Source organism: Phytophthora cinnamomi (genome assembly GCF_018691715.1).
Source record: "Phytophthora cinnamomi strain GKB4 chromosome Unknown Contig4, whole genome shotgun sequence".
Lineage (NCBI taxonomy): Eukaryota > Oomycota > Peronosporomycetes > Peronosporales > Peronosporaceae > Phytophthora > Phytophthora cinnamomi.
Genome location: NW_027150937.1, coordinates 403063 through 420470, shown reverse-complemented (window position 1 = coordinate 420470; position 17408 = coordinate 403063). Strand labels below are relative to the sequence as shown.

At 57.3% G+C, this 17408-nt stretch overlaps 3 protein-coding genes across 3 annotated transcripts; all 3 read left to right on the top strand.

Annotated features, from left to right (window-relative positions):
* Positions 1 to 3415: 3415 nt before the first annotated feature.
* IUM83_05309 (Eukaryotic/viral aspartic protease) lies at positions 3416 to 5890 on the top strand (the record flags this gene model as incomplete). Its single annotated transcript, XM_067929440.1, has 1 exon — positions 3416 to 5890. The coding sequence occupies one exon, from the start codon at positions 3416 to 3418 to the stop codon at positions 5888 to 5890; it is 2475 nt and encodes an 824-aa protein (XP_067799589.1).
* A 517-nt stretch (positions 5891 to 6407) lies between these two features.
* IUM83_05308 (uncharacterized protein) lies at positions 6408 to 7722 on the top strand (the record flags this gene model as incomplete). Its single annotated transcript, XM_067929439.1, has 2 exons — positions 6408 to 7053; positions 7124 to 7722. 2 exons carry the CDS (start codon positions 6408 to 6410, stop codon positions 7720 to 7722), a joined length of 1245 nt encoding a protein of 414 aa, XP_067799603.1.
* A 3383-nt stretch (positions 7723 to 11105) lies between these two features.
* IUM83_05307 (uncharacterized protein) lies at positions 11106 to 11906 on the top strand (the record flags this gene model as incomplete). Its single annotated transcript, XM_067929438.1, has 1 exon — positions 11106 to 11906. The coding sequence occupies one exon, from the start codon at positions 11106 to 11108 to the stop codon at positions 11904 to 11906; it is 801 nt and encodes a 266-aa protein (XP_067799661.1).
* Positions 11907 to 17408: the final 5502 nt, after the last annotated feature.

The window sequence follows — 17408 nt, the reverse complement described above, 5'->3', positions numbered from 1 at the left end:
GAGTGGCTCGTCATGCCCCAAGGTCCGAAGAACGCACCGCCGCGTTCAATCGCATGGTTTCCCATGTGCTTCGCCCACTCCGCGACTTCGCGCCGAGTTACTTCGACGATATCTTCGTCCACAGTAGCGCTGAGGATGGTCTCAGCGCGCTCGAAGTCCATATCCGGCACTTGAGACAAGTCTTTCAAGTGATGAGAGAGAACAAACTGTACGCCAACCTCAAGAAGTGTGTATTTTGTGCACCGGAGATTCCGGTGCTCGGCTGTTACGTGAGCAAGAAGGGAGTACGAGCTGACCCGGAGAAGGTTTCGTCCATTTGCTCATGGCCTACGCCCACAAGTCCCACTGAACTCCGTCAGTGGCTGGGTCTCGCGAACTATCTGCACAAATACACCAAAGACTACGCCGGACTGATCCAGCCTCTATCATCCCTGTTAAAGAAAGACGCCACGTGGTCTTGGCGTCCCGAGCACCAAGCCGCATTCGACTCGGTGAAGAAGACCTTGGCGTCTGCGCCAATACTAATGCTCCCGGACGATTCAAAGCCTTTCCACGTTGTGTGCGACGCTAGCGATTTCGCTATCGGGTGCGCGCTCATGCAGTTCGACAATGAAGGTCATGAGAGAGTCGTGAGTTACCAGTCACGACAGATGAAGCCGGCTGAGCGCAACTACCCCGTACACGACAAGGAGCTCCTTGCGATGCGGTATGCCCTGATAGAATTCAGAGTGTACCTGCTGGGCGAACAGGCATTCGCCGTGTACACAGATCATGCATCGCTGCGGACAGCGATAAAGTCGCCGCATCTATCCCAGCGTATGGCGCGCTGGTTGTCGTTCTTCGCCGAGTACAACTTCGTCGTGCACTACAAGCCGGGCAAGAACAATATCCTCGCTGACGCGCTGTCTCGGCGACCCGATTACGATCCTCGTGTCGTGTTGGGTCGTCAAGTGATTGACGACGAGGATGAAGGCGATGATCACTGCGCAGTGTGCGCAACGTCAGGTATCAACCTGACGTCTGTGTCCCCCGAGATGGATTTACGCGATGAGATCGTCGCGGCGTACGCAGACGATGCGGTCTACGCCAACATCTTGGCGTACCTCCGCTCTCCCAGTGACGAGACACTGGGAGCCCTCTCGCGCAATACGCGCAACCAGATCGACCGCTACCATCTTGACAATGATCTGCTGTACTACAACATCGATCGTTTCGATGCTCCGCGAGTCGTCGTACCCAACGACGACGATCTGCGACCTCGCATCATTCACGAGTTCCATGATAGCCCCATGGGCGCACACTTGGGCCGCGAGAAGACCTTCGCGGCAGTATCCCGCGACTTTTACTGGCCCCGCATGTACAAATGGGTGCGTAAGTGGGTCCGCACTTGTGAGACCTGCCAACGAGTGAAGCCGTCCAAGTCGTCACAAGCGCCCCTGCACCCACTGCCGATCGCAACTGAGGCCTGGCGCTCAGTGTCCATGGACTTTGTCTTCGGGCTCCCTCCCGATGCCGACGGTCGGAACGGCGTCTTGGTTTTCGTGGATCGATTCACGAAGATGGTGCATCTCACCCCCGTGAGTGATACGGTCACCGCGGCTGAGACCGCGGCACATCTCGTCGATTGTGTATTTCGACACCACGGTTTACCGGAGTCGATCATCTCCGATCGTGACCCGCGGTTCACGTCCGCGTTCTGGACCGCCCTCTTCCAGCTTCTGGGGACGAAGCTGTCGATGTCGACGGCGGCCCATCCGGAGACGGATGGCCAGACAGAGCGGGTCAACAGGGTCCTCGAAGATGTTCTTCGGAGTTACTCAACTTCTTTCGCGAGTTGGAGCAAGTTCTTACCCCTAGCCGAGTTTGCACTCAACATCGCTGAGCACGCCTCGACGGGGCTGACCCCGTTCTTCGCGAACAACGCGCGGCACCCGCGCGTCTCGGCTCTCCTCGCCGTGGGCTATCCCACGGTGTCTGGTGCCTCCACTCGATGACGGTGGCAATGATGAATATGTTGTGACGAGTGGGGCTCACGACCCCGAGTCACTGAACGCGGTCACCCGCTCCAAGGCGAAACAGGCTCTCGCGACGCCGAGCTCCGCGGCGTCTCCTCTCGCAGCATGGACTGCGCGAACCCTGATTGACCCCGGTAATACCGGCACTCAAGTCGCGGCCAACTACGCGCCGAAGTCCCCGGCGCGCCAGATCGATAACGCCGCCGTTTCGGCGTTCGTACAGCGACGCGCGTCAATCGCCCGTTTTGTGCGCGATGCACTTCAAGATGCAGTGGATAAACAAAAAGAGAACGCGGACAGGCGCGGACGCAAGAATATGGTGTGAGATTGGGTTTTGACTGCGGAGTGGAGCCACCGGACCGAGGTCTAACGGCATCGAGGCTTTGAGAGGAGAAGACCGAGGTCTCCTATTGGCCACTCACATTTACCGCGCCAGCGTGACAGCAGACTAGTTAGTGACTGTGGGGCACGGCGGGTCCTAATAAATTCCCGCCGAGCCCTCCAGGTAGTCATAGTGGATACCCTTTTTGCCTCTTATTAGGAATCCGGACTTAAGACGAATGCTCGTCCGGTTGGAGGATCAGACTGAAAGCTCGGTCAACACTGGATATTTGTATAGACATTAGGAATTAGTTATAGTCGAGGCCTCACCGCCTCTAACTATTAAATCAGAGCAGAATATTCCCCCCAAGCCATCAGGGTCAAGTCCGTCTACGGTAAGTCTAGCTAGCTTAGCTGTAGGGTCTGGATATGCTCGGCCGACGCGGGGTATGTCTGCCGGTGAGCTTAAGGTACATTGACCGAGAGTTCGCCCTGGTAAGGCCAAGAGTGGATAGTGACCGAGTGTTGGGAGGTAGAGAGTCCTCCCTGTACGTTTGTACGTTGGCCTGGGTGCGTGGCGTGGCCCCCCAGTGTATTTGACTCTTTGGCCGAGGTTTCACCTCGGCGCCCCTGTCAACGGCCTTGACCGGCCCGGTACCCTTCCTTTCTGAGGGACCACAGTGGGTTTAACGCGAAAGCGTTTATGTTTACGCACCCCAGCCGTTGCTCGTGGCTGGCGGTGCCTGTGTGTGGGCTTTACCTACCTGACCGATACTTCAACACAAGGCATATTTCCAGCCCGGTGTAAGGGATCGGACCTGGTCTTCAGGTTTAATCCCAACAATCTTCGCCGACCTTTCGAGGGAAGCGTATGTTGTTGGTAGGACTCGTCCCATTTGTCGAGGCTGAGGGACGAGGACTCGTAAAATCGTGAATTCCTACACGACAACTGGTGCCGCGACCCGGGACTGGTGTGACCGAGTGCTTGTTGTTACGGTCTGTGTGGGTATTGCCCCTTAACGAGCATTGAGGAAAGAAGGAAGAAGCAGAGAGAAGAGAACAAGAACAAGAAGAACAAGATGGCGAACGGATCCAAGTCAGCGGTACCAGCAACGCCGGCAAAGTCGACGCGCGGACCCACCGAGTACTCGTCAACCGTCGCTAGCGACTTGACGTCTCTGTTGTCGGTGATCTCCGAACGGTCGGTCAGCTTCGAAGAGTCGGTGGATGAAGATTCCGACGCCAAAGATGAAATGATGGACTATGATGACCTGGAAGAGAAGTCACCTGCAGCGATGCAGGAGACGGACGACCAGGAAGACGCGATGTTGTCCGCGGGACACAGCGGGGTTCCCCGTTCGCTCTCGCGAAACCTCGTCGAAGAATTCGATGAAGTGGCGGAGCCGGACCACGCCTACGACGACTATGAGGACGGCACCGAGGGCTCGAAAGCCCTGGTGCATGTTACTAAGGGTCCTCAAGTGGTCCAAGGCAACCGACCGCCGATGAATGTCAGCACTCCAGCTGCAAACAAGGTGCTTGGACGAGTGTTCAAGCAGATGATGGAAGAAAGCGAGTGGATGCAGCAATTCTCGCCCAAGTCAATCCGACAAGCCATCTGGGTGGAGTTGAAGGGCGAGCTGGCCTGGCCAGTAAACTCTATCAATACCACTCAGGTGGCCGAGGACACGGTCTCGCTCATTCGGGCTATGGGGTGTGAGCCGCAAACTCACCCCTTGGATGCTGCAATCCGTGACTGCCCCCCTGCCATAGCGGGCCGTGAGCTCCAGAAGTGGAAGCGCAAGCTCCGTCTGAGCTTTGGCGCCACAGACATCGGCCTGGCTGGCCAAACCAAGGCCTCGGCGGAGCAGGAGGAGGACGACCCGTCGAAAGTCCCACTCCCACAGACGCCTCAGAAGAAACCAGAGAGCTCGGCCAGACGGCAGACTATTGATGGTGTGTTTTCCGTCCGTACCGAGGGTACGCCGTACTTCCAAGATTCGCACATGGTGACTCCCCGGTCAACGAGCCGTGCGGAACGCATTTCGCGCACCGAGGGGTCGAAGCCCACTCGCAGTACACAACGCGGGAAAACAAACCGACGGTTCGCCCCTCGGTCGGCCTCCTCTGATGAGGATGATGATGAGGATGATTACCTGGACCACGTTGACGGCCGCGACAGTCCTAGTGACAAATTGGCCCGCCAGGTCCGGGAGGTGAGCGAGATGGAGCGCTTGAGTTCGACGCCGAGACTTGAGCTCGCGACCCACCGACCCCTCGCTCAGATCAAGCATTTTTCCGGAGCCCACAACAAGAGTGAAAACTCGATGCAGTGGCTCCGAGCTTTCGTCTACGAGATGAAAGGCACTCACACACCGCCCAACGAGTGGTGCATGGCGTTTGAGTTAAGCCTTCGGGACGGTGCCCTTCACTGGTACCGTCAACTTCCGAGGAAAACCAAACGCCAGTGGAAGTTGCTCAGCGACGCCTTCATTAAGTACTACTGCTCGCAATTCAAGCAGTCTGCTAAGGCTCGGTACTACTCGGCGAAGAGGGATGGTGCCGAGCACATTTGCGACTACCTAAATCGACTGAATGGCTACGCTCGCAACGCTGGCCTCCAGTTCGAGAAGGGTGGTCTCGATGCGAAAGACCATGTGCACCGATTCCTCGAGTCGTGTGGGGACCGAGGGCTCGAACGGCGGCTCTGCCACGTTCGAGTGAAGGACATTCACGAGTTGGAAGACATGATTAATGACATCTTGAAGTTGGAAGAGCGTGGACAGTACCATGAGACCTCGGCTTACCCACCGAGAAGCCGTGAGAGTACTCGCCGACGCGATGACAAACGCCCCGAGGCTTCGCGGGACAGTTACCGACGCGATGACCGACGCACCGACTCTTCGCGTGACGGTTACCGTCGCGACCGATACGATCGTCGGGACCGAGACTTTGACCGCCGTCGCGATGACTCGCGCCATGTGCCGCGAATCTCGCTGGCAGAGGCTTCGCTCGCCGACATGATGACCGAACTCCAAGTCCGAGGGACTATGGGTGGCCGGACCGAGCGTTCGTTACCGCGCCGACACTCGTACAGCGGTAGCGAGAGCGAAGCTGGCAACAGCATCTACTCTGAGGACGATCAACGTGGCGGCGACTATAGTGATGACTACAACTCCGAAGATGAAGGTGGGCACGTAGCCGCGGCGAACGATCATGAAAGACGTGCAGCAGCAGACGGGACCTATGCCCGCTCTGACCACCATCAGCGCAAGAGTGGCGACTTCGGTCGAAACCTCGACAGAGGGAATCGAAACCTCGGCCGCGATAACCGCGAGAGTCGTCCCCGTCAATATGGACCGTGCGCTGCATGCGGAGGGCTCGGTCACTCGGCCTACTACTGCTACCGTCGCTGCAAGCTATGTCAGCAAGTGCATGATGTCGGAAAATATGAAGCTCTTCAAGCGCTCACTTCTCTCCTTCGAACGAAGGTTGAGAAGAAGGACCTCACCCCCGAGCTCCAAGGCCTAGTCTTCGGTGGCCATTTAAACTAGGCAGCCCGCCAACTGAAACTGGGTTGGTCCCAATCGGGCTGCCACAGTTAGCCGAACCCGCGATCGACGCAGACTGTGTCTACGCGTTCGTGGGGAAGTGCAAATGGCCGAGCAATGACAAGGAATATGTGAACCCGATGGAAAGTGAAACGGAGAGAGGTGGAAGCCTCTGTGGAGGTGAAATGAGTGATGCGAATGATGAAGATGAAGATGGAAGTGACACAGAGGCTTGGGTTTCAAGCGCAGTGCCGGTAGGATGCACCAGCCCAAAGCTCGGTGGAGTGCTGAAGCTACTCCCGGGCGAGAGGCTGGGGTGGTGGTCCGCGTGGAAATTCGACCAGAGGGCTCGGATGAGAGCTCTGGACCGAGGCGCGGTGAATGATGTGCGCACCCGAGTCCTTTTGGACACAGGAGCGAATGGGAGTGTGATCTCGGAGAGATTTGCAAAGAAGTGCGGCTGCGTGAAATTCAGGGTCACGGCCGCTGTATGGAAATACAAGGGTTTACCAAAGGAACGATGGCTACAGAGCGCCGAGCTTTGGTCAAAGTGACGCTCGGCTGGGAACGAGTGTACGAGTTTGAATTGTGGATTATGGATCATGGCGCCGGTGTGGACGTAGTCCTCGGCACCGACTTTATGATTCCGGCTGGTGTGCGCCTGGACATGTTCCACCCGACTGCCAAATTGCCGGGCGAGGTGAGCATTCCGCTCATCAAGACGAAGAACATGCTCGATGAACGAAGTCTCGGTCCGCACATCAACAGCGGACCCGCCGAGGGTTTACTTATCCCCGGTCACGAGTGGGTTGACTATCGACCACCGAGGCGTCAACCCTCGGAGGAGACCCACGAGCTGTGGATACGCCGGACCGAGACGTTGGTACCCACGGTGAAAGCGTTTAGACGGGGCAAGGTCTCTCGAGTACGAGTGACCAATGTGAGCGACCGGCTGTTGTCTTGCCGAGCTCACACGCCTCTGCTTCTGTGGGTCCCAATTGGGGACCTCCCGTATGATGAAGGGTACACTCGGTTGGAGTCGACCAAGTACCGAGAGTGGCAGGTGGCCGCATTTGAGGAATCTCGCGACGAGGATTTGCTCCAGCGCGAGTACGAACTCTACCAGAAGTGGCTCGCCGCGCAACCACCGGCAGTTGATCGGCCGAGTTATCCAACCCCGGCCGGAATAAAACCTCGGCCGCCTGATGACTCGCCGGGCCAGGCGTGCCGTTTAAGCTGCGCCGAGCTTCGGGAACGAGAACTCGCGGCGCGAAGAGATGGAGCAACTTGCGGCCGACGGCTTACCAGTGGGTGATGATCCGGCGGCGCTCCCTACTCAGCGCGCCGAGCTTGAGTACACTAGTACCGAGACCTCAGCGAAAGTTACGAACGAAGTCACGTTCGACCAGGCCAGCGACGATGGCTCTAACGCGAGCTCAGAGTTAAGCATGTCTACAGACGAGACCTCAGAGGCAGCGGAATCCACTTATTACCAACGTAAGCCTGGGCTGTCTGAAGACTCGGTCGAGGAGTCGGCGGATGAAGACTCGATGGATATCCTAGAAGCGACGTACCTGTCTGTAGCTACGGCGTTGGCGACGGAAGAGGGTGCAGACGACGGGGGTGGTCAGCCCTCGTCAGAGCACATGCCCAATGAGATCAATTTAGAGGACTACGCTCACGAGCTGGCGATCCTTCCTGACCTAACGGAGACCTCGGTGACAGACCTCGACTACTCGGCGCCGAACGTGCGTCTCCCAGGGGTGAGTGCGAAACGCCAGGATCGCGTTGTGGAAGTGCTCAAGAAGCACGAGAAGATCATGATCTCTAGTTGAAATGCTTTGCCTCAGCCCGCTTATGGGGTGGTGTGTGATATCGATGTGAACGAACACTCGCCCATCAAAAAGAGAGCTCGGCGAGTGCCCCTTCGGCACCTACGGAAGTTGTACGAACTACTACGAGGCCTGCTCAAGGCAGGCCTGATAGCGTTTTCGAACAGCCCGTGGGCTTCGCCAATCGTGATTGTGTTGAAAAAGAACGGCGAGGACATCCGGCTATGCATTGATTACAAGATGGTGAATGCCATCACCGCAATCATGGAATATGCAATGCCTCTGGTCGATGACCTTCTCACCGACCTCGAGAAGTATCTGTGGTACTGCTCGTTGGATGCGGCAAGTGGATTTTGGGCGATTATGATGACAACGAGGGCTCGCCAAATCTCGGCCTTCGTGTGTGCCCTCGGTCATTTTGAGTGGCTCAGGATGCCTTTTGGACTAAAGAATGCACCGATGATTTACCAACGCATGCTCGATAATGCACTGTGGGGGGTTGTACAACCGAAAGGTGGATGGAAACACTACGCAGAGTTAATGCGGTGTGCGGAGGAGAGTGACCGAGACCTTGGTCGAACCCTCGGACGGACCCTGGCGGAACCGTCGGACGATCCGTCACCTGACCCAAACCAAACACCCACGAAGTTTGAAGCAAGTTGCGACAGCACTCGGGCCGAAGACTCGGTCGCGGAACTCATTAATAGCCCGGCAGCCGACATGTTCGCAACTGGAGAACCCGACGAGTCCTCGCTAGTCCCGGTGTTTGGGCGCCGATCATTTGTGGATGATATTTGCTTCGGGGGTGAGTCGTTTGACGACTGATTCGAGACTTTGGACCGACTGCTCGCCCGCTTTGAAGAGTGCCGTATTAGTGTGAGCTTCACTAAGAGCATCTTTGTGCAGCCCAAGGTTGATTTTTTGTCGCATGAGGTGACGCGAGAAGGCATTAGAGCTGACCCCAAAATGCACAAAGCAGTAGCCGAGCTTTCATTTCCTCGGTCGAAAAAGGGGGTACAAGCATTCCTCGGTGCGCTAAACTACTACAGCCGGTTCATCCAAGACTTTGCAGTATACGGAGCGGCACTATATCAGCTGAAGGACGAAGATTTCACGGACGGGGGTGACCTCAGTGCCGCCAAACGAAGCTTTGCTGCGTTACAACGAAAGGTCGGTGAGGCACCGATCCTCCGACACTTCGACCGTGACCGAGCAGTCCACGTAACACTCTTTGCAAATGAGTGGGCGCTCAGCACAACGCTGATGCAAGAACACGGTGGCAAAATGCACCCGGTATGATTCTGCGGCCGAATCCTCAAGGACGCAGAGATGAATTATCACCGGCCGAAAAGGAGGTCCTGGTCCTGCTCCAAATGTTGAAGTGCGAAGACTCTGTTTGGACGAGCTACCCAATTTGCGGTATTACTGTCGCCGTGGCACCTGGTGGTGCAGCGAGTTAAGGAGAAAGATTGCGCTTTTGTGCAACTCTTGCAGTCGACCATTACTAGTTTCGTCGACCTCGAAGACTCGCTGGCCCCGGTAACCCCACCGACATGTGGTTCCCCGATTGTTCGTATGGACCCCCAGTTGCTATATGCGCGACTACCCCGTGCACACCGAGGTTTTGTACTCTCGTTCGATGGATCAGCCAAAACCGAAAAACACGGTGGCTATGGCAGTTGTGCCTGGATTTTGTGGAAACTCCCAGAATGGAATATAGTGATCGCTGCGAGTGCTTTTCTCGAGATCACGACGGTAAACCTCGCCGAGTACACCGGCATGAATAATGGCGTCTCGGCGGCCCTAGAACATGGGGCCGAGGACTTAGTTATCGTGGGAGACTCGAGACTCGCAATCCAGCAATCTCTAGGGGTGATCGTTTGTCGTAAGGAGTCGTTAATGGCACAACTGAACTAGCACAAGGAACTCACGGCGAGACTTCGCTCGGTGAAATACTTGCATGCAATACGTGAATTTAATGCAGCCGCTGATTCGCTCGCGAGCGAAACATTGGAAAAGAAAGCCTCGGTGGTAGTGGACAGTGATGAAAGGAAGCAAGAATTGATGGAGTTGAATCGAATCCGAGAAGTTATCTACGAAGGCTCGGCGGACGCTTCGGAAAACTCGGTGGAAGAGACTGCACGTTCTGTCAACTCAGTTCAAGTACTGACACCGCACGACCAAAACCGTAGTCGAACTTTTTTCGTTTTGTACGGGAATCAGGATATGTAGCCGCGGTGACCAGACGCCAAGCAAAAGATCGGCGAAAACACGTCCGCTTTGCGAAGGAAGTCTCGGTGATCGATCCAGGCCGCGAAGAACAAGCGTCAGGCCCAACTGGGGCCAACACCGAGGATTTAAACGACGAACAGGCCCAACCGAGGCTTGATGCAACAGCGGTGCACGAACCGAGTGCTGACGACATTGATCCCACTGTGGTGCAGGAAGAGCGCCGCCGACGCATAAGCGACGCCCAAGATGAAGAATTACGCTGGTCGAACCTAAAGACGGTGCTGAAAGGAGAAAAGGCAAAGCTTAGTTACAAAGCCGCTCGCGAAGCCTGGAAAATGGCCGACAAGTTTGCACTGAGTGAAGATGGATTGCTTTATTTCCTTGGAGTGAACCGTCGGTGGGGAAAGGAACGGACCGACGAGACTACATTTAGGATGGTGGTGCCGACAACGATGGTCCAGGAGGTCCTACAGAGCTGCCATGACTCACTGGAGGGCGGACATCAAGGTATCGTCCGCACCTACCACCGAGTTAAGGCGGACTATTACTGGATCGGTCTGTTCGCTAATGTGGAGCGGCATGTGCGCTCGTGCCCGGACTGTAGCACAAGTAAAAGTGTACAATTCCGTGGGTACTCACCAGGGAACATCCTGGCCGAGCGACCGATGCAAATTGTATCGATGGACTTCGTTATACCTCTGCCGAGGACTCGGCGAGGGAACACCGCACTGTTGCTATTTCAGTGCGCATTCACGGGTTTTGTCGTGGGCAAAGTCATGGCCGACACTTCAGCCCTCTGTGTGGCACAAGCGTTCGAGGAATGCGTCTGTCGAAGGTTCGGTGCGCCGTCGTTGATACGTCACGACCGAGATCCTCGTTTCATGATCGAGGTCTTCCAAGCATTCACCGAGATTATGCAATCGAGGTCTCGGGCTACACTAAGCTACCGTCCACAAGCAAATGGCCAGCAGGAACGCTCGGTTAAGACCGTAATGCAGTCTGTGCGAGTGTATGCGGAGGACCTGCTCCAGCAAGATTGGGATGAGATTGTGGAAAAGCTCATCTTCGCTATCAACAATTCGCATGATGCTACAAGGAAGGACACCCCATTCTATCTCGTGCATGGTTGGGACGCTCGATCGAGCCTTCGAGCGATGTCTTCGTCTCTAAAGCGAGGGCTCGGCCGGCAGTCCGACGCCTTAGCGTGGCGACGTGAAGTCAACCGACAACAAGAGATCGCCCTGGCTATGGCTAAAGAGTATCAGGCGACCGAGAAGGCTCGGCGTGCTGAGAAGTATAACGCCACGCTGAGTGGACTGGAAAGGGCAGCCATGCCTAGGTCAGTACAGGGCGACGTTTCCGACGGTGAACGAGGAGCCGGCGGAACTGATGGAACCGACGAAGAGTCGGTGGCGAACTCTCTGTTCAAACCTGGAGATCGAGTGTGGCTATACATGGAGCGCGTGAAACCGGGGCTGACCAAGAAACTTGCACATCGCTGGCATGGACCTTTCCGTGTCAAGAAAAAGGTCGACGAGTATGCATATGAGTTGGAGCTGCCTGATCGAAGTGGATATCGGTTCTACCCAGTGGTACATGTGTCACGATTAAAAGCTGTGAGCGAGTTTAGCGATCGACCAAGAACTCGGCTGACCCCAGAGGTCACCGAGGGATCGAGACTTGACTTTGACGAGGAGCTGCTGCCCGAGGACAGCTGGGAGCCAGACCAGCTCGCTGGCGAGTACGAGGTGGAGGCGATCTTAGACGATCGAGTTCCACTTTCGAACAGCACCGAGCGCTCGGTCAGAGAGTTTCTGGTGAAGTGGGCCGGGCACGACGAGCCCTCGTGGGAGCCCGTCGCAAATTTGTCTTGCGGCGGCCTGCTGTACTACTACTTGCGCGAGAAACGCCGCGACCGACGGTTGCAAATGGTCCAAGTCGCTGACGAGGACTAGCTGCAACCTGTCGCGAATGATGAACTGCCGGTGGTGTCCCGTACCCGGGAATCTGGGTGACATTCTAGGAGGGACTTCGCTGGGCCTGGACTCTGAAAGACCCGCGCCGAGGCCGCCTGGGGTGACTCTCGCTCGTCCGATGGCTACAGCTACGGACGGATACACCCGAGTGGCGCAGCGTACCGATTTGTGAGGAGTCGCCCGGAAAGATGACGCGAGACCCAGATCTCAGCTGGGTTCGACGACGACGACGGGAGCTTCCAGGGCTAGCATGGTGGCGTCGAGGACGGGTGTCAGGACGACGCCGGTGCTTCCCCGGGCCAGGAGGGAGGAGGTGTCGCAACAAGGAAGGATGGCACACTAGGGTGCCCCGGTGAGTAGAATGGAGGAGGAGTCATGCTTATGGGCGTGCGCGGCCGAGGCCGACGCCCGCAGTTGCTTGTCAGTCAAACATTTTCCCGCTAAGAGCGAAGTCTAACAAAGTACCGTTTTACATTTTCGTCTAGCGCCGCCTCCTTCCTGTACCTACCGAGAGAAGCCCCTCCGAGCTCCAACCACCCTTGACTGTACTCCCCGAACAGCCCACGCGTGCCCGATCCTTGGCGGGAGGGTGCGCGACATTTGGTGGAGAAGCAGGGTACGCGTGCGCTGGAGAAGGTCTTGAGTGGCGTGAGCTCGAGAAGCTTGTAGGCTGCCGCGAGAGGCGTCTGTGTGGAGTAGCTGTGGTCGAGCAAGGCCCGTGACGTCTGTCCAGTTCGGCTTCGTCGGCGCAACAAGGCCCGAGAAGTCAGCCTGAGGACCAGCGTGGACGGCTACACTTACTGCGTGAAGAAACTGGTCTGCTAGGAAGCGTTCCGCTCAGTGTGACAAGCGTTCAAGCTCAGACCCAAACGGGACGGCTCCAACGAGCGGTGGCTGCTGCTACTGGAGACTAAAAGGCCGTGCGCTGGGTTTTAGAGTGGGTCCCCTGGATCGAGCCCGTACTGTACCCAAATACCGAAATCGCGAGTGACGACTACGTGAACGAAGTAACAATGGATTCTATTGATGAGGGAGACGAGCGCTTCAGTGACACCCCTACGGTGAGTGAAGTGTTCCTCTCCGCCGAGGAAGGGGAGGGAGGTCGACCCTCACAAGGTGTGACGGAACTCCCTCGAGCAACTACAGAAGATGTGGCTGGTCAGGATGGACCTCGACCGATACTCACTGACCCGAACCGGCCTGACCTGTCAACTCCCGCCGGGCTCGGAGCCGTGCGATCGCAAGTGCTGCGCTGGGCGGCGCGGGGCTCCGGGGCCGAGCCGGCGCCACGAGTTGAACCTGTTTCGCCTGTGCGTGCTACTGCCGTTCTACCTCCGCACGCCTCTGCTACGATAACCGGAGCAGCGGGGCTTTCTGCTGCGCCTACGACTACGACGAACACGCCTTCCCTGTCGACGGGAGGAGTTAATCAGACCGCTCCTGCCCTCGGTGGAAGCGCTCCAACCATCCTGGCTCCTGCGAACCCACCTCGATTCGGCGAAAGTGGGTCACTGGGCCCCGGAGCCCTGTCACCTGCTGTGGTTCCTACTGTTAGTGGTGACCAGGCCTCGCTACCTCGGTATCCGGTCTCGAGCGCCCCAGCGACGGCCGACGCCCCTCTCGGTCCTGACCCGACGATACAATACTGGAACCAATGGGGAGGAGACCCTGCGGCTCCGACGACTCCTCTCCGGGGCGACAACTGGGGCCACCACCTCTCGAACCCGCCCCTGGACCCGAATTCCGGAACGGTTTACGGTTACGGTTATCAAATGCCGCAGTACGCTACACAAGGACCTACCCTAGGTGGAGCAGGGGTCCCTGCCACGCCTGCGACTACGATAGCGACCATGACGCCGCAGACTACCCGCGTGAGGACCATTATCCCGTCCTACCAGAACTGTACCATTGCGGACCCGTCCGCCGTTGCAGGGATCAGCTTCGGGTATCCGACCGCTCCACTCCCGAGCTGGTCAACGGCTCCAACCCAAGGCCGTCCGGCTTCGGCTCCAGACGCGAGGACCACCACGCCCCCGACGTGGCACCCTACTGCCAGGATCCCAACACCGGTGCACTCTATCCAAGGCTACTGGGGACCTCGGGTGCCGTCCCAGTGTCCAACGACACCACTCGTGACTCCTTCCCCCCCGGTTCAACCGGTGGCCGCGCCACCAACTGTTCCAGGAACAGCGGTTCCGATGCAGAGCCACCAGACTCCTACTACTGGGTCAGCTCCCTCGTCCGGGGGTCTCTCGACTGGGGGTCCGTCTCCACCTGGGGGACCGTCGCCGCCTGGGGGTCCGTCTCCACCCGGTGGAGGCGGGGGACAACCTCCTAGCAGAGGACCGTTCCCGAACCAGAGTCAACCACTACCTCAAGGAATGCCTTCTGTAGTAGGGGCAGCCCCGGCGAGCTATTCCGGACCAGCCTACCCTTATGTCTACCCTCCGTACGGCTTTGGGGCCTCATTCGGTCAACCTCTGAGTCAACCTCGCTATGGCATGCCGACGCATATCAAGAACGCTGTACGTATGATACAACCGTTCCACTCAGACTCCGCCTCGGTAGACAAGGCCAGAACATTCTGGAGTGCTTTCGAACGCGCTACGGAAGGGTTGGATGACGCTCTTCGCTTGAGCGCTTTCCGTGAGTGTCTAAAAGGGAAGGCTGGGGAAGAGTGGTGGATGTACTCGCAGATTGATAACTTCGAGACGCTGCGGACCCGGTTCCACAATCAGTTTATCTGCCAGACACCTCTACAGATGATTGAACGGTTGAAGTCTACTAAGCGTGCCAAGGACATGTCGGCCGAGGTCTGGGGCGACCTCATATCCAGCCTCTGTGATGCCGCTCAGTGTTACGACCCTGCGATGCGCTACCAGTACTTCCTGTCCGGACTGCGCAATAAGGAGTGGAAAGCGGCTCTGGCGACCACGATGGTCAACTCGATCCCTCAGGCTGTCGCGGTACTGCTTTACAAGAACATGCACCTCCCGGTTGAGGATGATGCCGAATTCTCGTCTGATTCCCCGTCAAAGGCAAACTCCGAAAACTCTCTGATGCAGCAAATGCTGAACATGATGCAACAAACACAAAACTTACTTGTCCAGCAACAGCAACAACAGATGGCTCGTTCGCCGCGTTCCCCCAGGCATGCTCCAGTATTAGCGGCTTCATTCTCTCAACCGAGTGTGCAGGGGACCCAGAACGCTTCCCCGCCAGCGGTGTCGGGTGGATCGATGCCGGATACTCCGTTCCGCGGGATACGACAGGGGCCGGATATGTATACTCAAGAGGGTCGAGTTGTGTGCGGGAGGTGTCACAATCTCGGTTGTAGTCGCATTAACTGCCGTCGTGCGAACGCCGTGTGCCCGCGCTGCCAAATGAGGGGCCACATTGCGGTTGAATGTGATCGCCCGCGGGAGACCCAGGTCCTAACGGGAGCGGGCCAGGACGGTGATCCCCGGGGTGGGCGAACGTGCTATTTGTGTGGCCGCCCGGACCATTTGGTGTTAAATTGCCCGGCTCGAGCGGCATACCGGCAGATGACTCCGCCGAACCCCTCGACCGCCGCTCCCGTGCAAGTGTCTCCGCCCAGCCAGCAATGATGGGGGCGAGAGGAGGGGGAAGGATGTGTCACACCTTCCTCTTGTCAATGGAGTGACACGAGCGGGCGCGCTTCTGATTCGGTTGAGGAGGAGTTCGAATGCCTCGAAGCGTGCCCTGGACTGGGAGGAACGGTTATCGGCGTTCCTGGTGTATATGAATGTACTATGTATGGAATGAATGAGAGCGAAGACAACAAGAGCCAACGGCTTGTTGAGGGCGGTGCCGAGCCAGATTACCGCCTCCTGAGAACAAGAGTTGATGGTGTTAACTATGAAGACAAAGCCGAGAAAGCAAACGAAAAGAATGAGACCGTAGCCTCCATCGAGGTGGTTATCCCCTTCCGAACCGAGCCCAACCGTGACGAGCCCAAAGCCGTGCAAGCGAGTGCAGAAACCCCATCGAGGAAGGAACCCAAGCGTGACGAGTGTGAACCCCAAGCGAGTGCAGATACCCCAGCGAGGAAGGAACCCAAGCGTGACGAGCGTGAACCCCAAGCGAGTGCAGAGACCCCGTCGAAGAAAGAACCCAGGCGTGACGAGCGTGAACCCCGAACAAGTGAAGGAAGAGGCGAGACTGTGAGCGCCCTACGAGTACTGTACCAAGGGCCCCTGTGCGGACATACCCCTCAACGTGAAGTAGCCTATGAAGACTTTGGCATGAAAGTGACCCGGAACGCTTTCGATATCGATCGTAATGAACCTAGCTGTGTGGATCCAAATGGCAACGACAATCTGGAGTATGAGGAGACGGTGAGCGACCCGCCCGAGCTGGACCCGGTCGCTGCCGCGGCGAGCCCGAGACCTACCCGTACCTTGGAGACAAAACCCGGTCGCGACCCCAGCGAAGAAAGCGCCCCGAGTCGGAACTGACTCAAGGAGACGGGAAACCAAACCCACCGAGACACTGGCCCCGCCATATGCTAGACTATTTACGCCGGAGGAATTGGACGCTTTGGAGAACGGAGGACCGTCCTCGGTGGCCGAGGAGAAGGAAGAATATGAGAAGGAACTGGAGGAACGGTTACCTCCGAGGGACGAAGTTGAGCTTCGGAGGCAGATGAAAAAAAAATGAAGAACAATTACAAGAGCTCCCTTTGACCGCCTTGAGCGGTCTATTGAACATCCCGGAGGAGAAGTTGGCCCGAAATCGCGAATCTTCGCCAGGCTTGCTTTCTACTCCCGAGTATTGGCTGCACTGGTACCAGGAAACGTTGGCCACTTCCGAAGAAGCCAAGAGGGCGAGCAGGGACTTCCGGGGCGCCCTAAAGGCCGAGGCTGCGGTGACCGCTGTCTGCTCTGTGCTGGATAGCAGTCCCGACACGCGCTTCGTCAGGAGTGGAGCGAACCTAGACGCCGATCGGACGCCGAGGTCGTGTAAAGTTAGGCCGTCAATCGCCGTCGACGAAGCGGCGGTAGAACATAACATCTCGGTGAAGCTGGACCTGGGCACTCCCATCACAGTCCCGACCCCTGCTTCGGCCGAAGACATGCATAAGTTACCTGATAAGTGGCGTGCTTGGGCGCGAAAGATGGTGTATCACCTCGTACTGGACGGCAAGCCCCGCCTCCCGAGGCGGTGCCCTACATGCTCGTCTAGGCTGGTTAATTCGAGCGAGCAGATGCTGTGGACTGGTGACCCTCCCTGGTCGGAGGATCAAGGGCTCCCGGAGCGAGTTCTCACGGCCTTGAAACGCTTCGGTTCCCCTGCGAGCGAGGCTCTGTCTGAAAGAGTTATAAATGAAGTGTTGGAGGCGTACTCCAAGAACGCTTCCAGGGTCCGCGACAAGGTGATCGGTAGAGGACCTCGTTGCGGCCGTTGCCGCGCCCTTCCTCGCCCCCGTAAGATTTCCGGTGGTAAGTGCGTGAGTTTCGA